The 5,767-nt window shown below is 50.0% G+C and overlaps 1 protein-coding gene across 1 annotated transcript; it reads right to left on the bottom strand.

The window, feature by feature from the left end:
- Positions 1-820: 820 nt before the first annotated feature.
- On the bottom strand, positions 821-5,298 carry SLITRK1 (SLIT and NTRK like family member 1). The gene is made up of 2 exons (XM_071549564.1): positions 5,035-5,298; positions 821-4,404 (listed from the first exon to the last, which is right to left on the bottom strand). The coding sequence occupies exon 2, from the start codon at positions 4,141-4,143 to the stop codon at positions 2,065-2,067; it is 2,079 nt and encodes a 692-aa protein (XP_071405665.1). The 5' UTR covers positions 4,144-4,404; positions 5,035-5,298; the 3' UTR covers positions 821-2,064.
- Between the last annotated feature and the right edge of the window lie 469 nt (positions 5,299-5,767).

The raw sequence follows: 5,767 nt of genomic DNA, 5'->3' as shown, positions 1-5,767 counted from the left end.
CGTGACTGAAATTCTTCATAACTCCACTGGGACTTGAGCTATGAGTTACAAATGATTTGCAGGGACTTTCGCCTTCACAGGTTTGACTCAGTTTAGGGGCTCTTTCCCATACAGAAACAGGATCAAACACGACCTGCCTGAAGTCCAACTGCAGCACTGCACCGTGCTTTTTTTCAGCATTTAATATCAAAGGATGGAGATACCCCATGCAGGAACGGGAAAATCCCTGCTCTAATTCGTTTTCTCACTGGCGGCAGCTGCTGGAACCCGGCCGACCGCAACAGCCCCAATGGGCAACCTGCTCCCGGGCGGGAATGCTGGCCGCGGAAATTCTACTTCAGCTTAATGAGACCGAGCTGGGCAAAGGCACTTAAAGCAAATTCCCACTAACATCCCTAATATATCTGCAGTGTGTGCAGCAGAGGTGGCGACAGCAGCGGCAGCAGCGAGAGATCCACAGCATTAAATAAGGGATTCACTGCCTCGTTATTTAAAAAACAAACAAACAAACAAACAAACAAAAAAAAAAACAAAAAAACCCACCAAAAAAAAAAAAACCACACACACACAAAAAAAGACAAAACCACGGAGGCTAGGGAAGGAAAGGAGGCAGGAAACTTCTGTGTGTTATTTACATCGGGAAAGAGGGGAAGGAAGGGTGTTTGTGTCTCTGCCTTTCAATGAATGAGAAGGAGGAAGGGAGGGAAGGAGGGAAGAGAGAGAGGGAGGGAGGGAAAGAAACACACACAGAGAACACTGAAAGGAGGCTCTGTCCCCTAAGCTCAAGTAACCCATTTGCAAGAATTGGATGCTGGAAAAATGGTAAGGACCCAGAGTTGAAAACATTTTTACTTTAATACTGAAAAAATATGCCATTATAAAATCCTCGAATAGAATTAGTAAGTTTCACTTGCTTCCTCAGTTCTGTTTTCCTCAAGTTATAGTAAGATTTACAACAGCACAGAATTTTCTACCATTAAACTTTGCAGCCTAAGCACTAGAGTGACATTAATTGGTCATGCTTAACTGCTTTGAATTTTTTTTATGTTTACATTGTAACCATAATAGAAATCAAGGGTACTAATTTTTACATTCAGATGGAAAGGCAATACTAAATATGTATATTGAAAAAGAAGAAAGAGGGGGGGAAAAAAAGCCTCTCCTCCCCGCCCCTGCCCCCGAAAACAAAACACAACCCGCTATCAACAAAGCAAATCTCTCTCACCAAAGTAATTCCCACCTTAAAAAAAAATCCAATGAGAGTATTCATGCAACTATGTCTTAAATAAAACCTTTACATTTTTTTCCACGGTAAAAGTACGATCTCTACTGCCTATTGATCACACAAAAAAAAAACTGTCGAAATGGCACTTTTTATTATTATACTGTATTTCGTATATAGAAGGTTTGATACGAAGGGACTTATCAGGTAAGAGGGATGATGGTGTGAACTAGACGCTGTTCCCAGTCGGGGGCTGGAGCGTCCCTGGGGTGCGTTGTATCCATGCGAGCCATGCAGCACTTTTTTTTTTGTCCATTTGTCTATTTATTTCGGAGTCGGAGTCATTTATTTACATTACATTCATGCCTTCGTGCAACTTTCCACTCTTGCTTTGCCGTCAGGAGGAGGCTGACAGCAGCCTGTCCTCCGCCCCCTCTTTTTCCCGGCCTCTCGGAAAGAGGTCAGTCCACAAAGGAAGAGGGCAAAAAAGCAAAACAAACTCCAATAGAACAAAAGCTCAACAAAACCAAGAGCCATGATTCGCCCTGCTGGAGCCGAAGGAAGCAGTTCTTCGCCTGTCTGACGCTGTCCCGGCCGCGCAAGGGTGGGGGATGCGCCCAACGCGCCGGGCTGCGCTGCTCTGCAGGGATGTGCCCCGGCGCCGGCCTCCCCCCGCCGCCCACTGGGCCTCGGCGCTTGCTATGGGGATTGTGAGGAAAGGCGTGCGTGTGTCTGTGTGATTCGTTTCTCACAAAACGTAGCAGCGGAGGTGCAGAGCTGTCCCCGGCCGGAGCGTGAAGGGCCGGTTCCGGGTGGCGTCCGCCCCCGCCCCTCCCGCCTCCTCAGTCCGACAGGGAGTGAGAGCCGCAGTCATACACCCTGTGGGCCCCGTCGGCGTTGTAGGGCCCGTTATGCCAGTAGGATGAGTCGCAGACAGTCTGCAAGGAGTTGATTTCGGATGCAGAGGAGTTGGCATCCCTCCTCTTAGACCGTTTTCTGTTCCTTAGGATGAACACCAGCATGCCAACCACCGTGAAGGCAGAGGTCACAAAAACCAGCAGGAGCCCTGGCACTAGCACCGAAATGGAGACCCGGCTGGTCTCCAAGTAGGAGTTGGAGTGAGTACCTGTCTCTGTCAGCCCAGTGCTGTTTTTGTTAGTAGAAGTTAATGTGGGCAAGATTTTTAACTGAGGGCAAATCACATCGTTGGAGAGAGACTCGAAATCCTCCTTGAAGAAATCTTCAGGGGACTCGCACCTCAGGTCACTCATAATCACCTTGGGTCGCAGCATCTCTGCCCACTGTTTGAAAGGCACAATAGGGCAAGTACAGTCCCATGGGTTGCCGTGCAGGTCGATCTGGGTGATAGAGGTGAGCTGGTCCAGCACCCCAGCCACCGGGAGGTACATGAAGTAATTGTTGTGTATGCTCAGCTTGGAAAGCGATACCCCAGCAAACACGTCTACTGGGAGAGACCTCAGCAGGTTGTTGTTGAGGATGAGGACTCTCAGTTTGGGCATCGCATTGAAGGTGCCAGGCATGATCATCTGGATTCCATTAAACTCCACATTCAAATACTCCAGGTTTTGCAGCCCAGCAAATTTCTCCCGGGACAGGGTGTCTAAGTAGTTGCTATCCATGTAGAGCCATCGGAGATCAAAGAGGTTCTTGAAGGTGTTGTTCTCGACAGTGGCAATGTTGTTGTTGCCCAGATCGAGTAAATTAAGTTTTCGGTAATCCAGAAAGTGGGATTTCCTGATGGTGTGTATTTTGTTGTCTCTCAGAAACAGCTCCTGCACATTGGATGGCTTGGGCTTCAAATCCACCAAGCTGCTCACATTCCTGTCATTGCAATTAACCTTTAAACCCGAGCTAGGGATCTGATCACAGCTGCAGATGTGCGGGCAGGACATGGTAGCTGGTATCTTGCTCTTCGCACTCACTGTCGACACAGCAGCAGTGGGTCTGGTCTTGATTTGCCAGTTGACAGGAATCTTTGTACCTCCGTTTGGAGCAGATCCCGGCGTGGCAGGGTCTTCTTTGCCATGTATTTTAAAGGGGGTTGGAATGGGACCAGGATCGCAGGTTTCTTCTTCGGCAGGGGGAGCAGCTAGGCTAGAATCTACTCTGTTCTTTTTGCACAGCTCTTGCTCTGTGGTCTCATTTAAATCTTTGCCCTGCAACCTAGTGGGAGCCTCACAAATCACTCTGCCGATCAAAGCGTTTTTAGGTATGTTTTCCAGCCACTCTTTCAATGACAGCAGATCGCAAGTGCAGTCCCAGGGGTTATCTTCTAGCAGGATTTCAGCAATGCCTGGGATCTGCTCCAGGACCTCCTCATAAGGCAAGGTTTTAAGACGGTTTCCCCGGAGGTCGAGGTGGGTGATTGGGACGTACTGAAACACATTGGGGGGTAAAGTGCTGATAAGATTGTCATTTAAAATCAGCACCTCTAGCTTGTTTAAATCCCTAAATGCTCCCGGGTCAATATCCCGCAATAGATTAAAATCTGCCTGGAGGTATTCCAGATCGTCCAGCCCTAGGAAAGTCTGCTTCCTGAACGATTTGATCTTGTTGTTGTTTATGTGCAAGCGTTTCACCAGCTGCAGCCCAAGGAAAGCTCCAGGAACAATCTCATGCAAACCGTTGTTTTCCATGTGCAAACTGACCGCATTGTAAAAGTTAGCAAACTCATTAGGGAAAAGTCGAGTCAGGGAATTGCCATGCAGGAATAAATGGTAGAACTGGGAAGCTGGGGCGCTGAAATGTTGCAGGCTGGTAAATCCCTTTTTCTCACAGTCTACGTGCAAATCCCCTTCTATCTCGTTGCAGGCACAGATCTTCTCTTTGCAAACGTCCCCTGTAACGTTTCCAGCAGCAAAACAAAGAGACGTCTCCAGCAACAGAATCCAAAGCAGCATTTTTAAACCGAGCAATTCATTCCCGATCTCATCACAAAGTAACAGCAACCATCCTCCTCACATGGAAAGCAATTCCAGTTCATTCAATACATTAAATGTCCGAACCACCACCAAAGGGGAAGAAAAAGAAAATGGGGGGAATAGCAGGGAGGGTCGGTGAAAGGGGGGATGCTTTCTTTTCTCCTTTCTCTCCCCCCACGTACAACTGCAACAGCCCAGATTCCAGTCAGTAATTATATCCACAAACTATCCAGGCACGTACTGCAAGGCAGGCAAAAAAAAAAAAAAGAAAAAAAGAAAAAAAGAAAAAAAAGTAGAAGGAAAAAAATCCCCTCCTTGCTCGCCCTCCCCGACGCCTCCCGGGCAGCTAAGTGGAGGTCTGTCGGCCGGGCTGGCTCATCGGAACGGTGCTGCTGGCCCCCGGCCGCCGCTGCATGTTAGAGAGGCGCGGGCGGGAGCGCAGCGGTGGCCGCGGAGACTGCGCCGTGCGCGGCTCCGCGCAGACTGACCTTGCCGAGCGGCCGCGGAGCCGCGCTCCTCGCCCGCCGCCCGCCGGGCGCTGTCCAGCGCCGCGGTGCTGAAAGCGCCCGCCCCAGTCCGGACGCTGCCCGCCCCAGCCCAGGCGCTGTTCGCCCCAGCCTAGGCGCTGCCCGCTGCAGCCCAGGCGCTGCGCGGCGCCTGCCCCCGCTGCTGTGGTGCGCGGTTGCCCATGCCCGCCGGCGGCCGGAGCCTGCCGGGGGGCCGCGGCAGGGGCCGCCCGCCCGCCCGCGCCGCGCCGCGCCTCGCCTCGCCCTGCCGGCCGCGCTGCCTCCCCTCCTCGCTCGCTCCCTCGCTCGCTCTTCTTTCCTTTTTCTTCCGCTGCTGCCAAGCCGCACGCTCGCACACACTCACATGCACGCAGAGGGAGAGTTGCTAAGAGGCTCTGCTCGTTTCAACCTGGTGCACACTGAAAGATCTGACACCCTCTGCTGAGCTGCAGTGGCAAAAATCCATCTGCTGAGGGAATGCTGGAGAGGAAAAAAAATCAATCCACGTACGGGGCAAGCGTTAAAAACGTTGGCATTAAAAGCTGTCGATCTATTTAGATGCTTTCTCCTAAATGGATTATTTAATTTGTTTCTTTTCTTTTAAGATGGAAAGTTTAGCATTCCTCTACTCCCGACCAGTTCATTATTTCCCCTATTCACACAGACTCACACCTGCACAAGCAGGAGAGGAAGGCGCGTTTGCCTTATTGTATTTCCCAATGGCTTGATCAGAATTAGTGTCAGGGTGTCAAGCGAGTAGCAATTTGAGGTAATTATTCTGCACGCCATTTTTATCGTTGCTTTAAATGCGTTTTGTCCTCCCCTGCAGTCTAGGATGTTTCATGTTGGATTTTGTCTCTTGCTGGTGATCTCTCTGCAATGTCGAACCGTGGATTAATGCATTCTCTCTCTATTTTTCATAATTTAGACGATCACAGAGAGGAGGGTAGGTAGGGGGAGGGGATTGCTGCACTGTTAGCAGTTCACCCTACCTGTTCCCACGGAATATAGTGTCTTCCTTAAAGAGGGGAGGAGAGGGTAGAAATTGACAGTTATTCTTATCTTTATATAAAAATCCGAAGATGCACGTATGTCCA

Source organism: Pithys albifrons, chromosome 1 (assembly GCF_047495875.1).
Source record: "Pithys albifrons albifrons isolate INPA30051 chromosome 1, PitAlb_v1, whole genome shotgun sequence".
Classification (NCBI taxonomy): Eukaryota; Metazoa; Chordata; class Aves; order Passeriformes; family Thamnophilidae; genus Pithys; species Pithys albifrons.
Note: the sequence above shows the minus strand (reverse complement) of the source record. Positions and strands in the feature narration are given on the sequence as shown.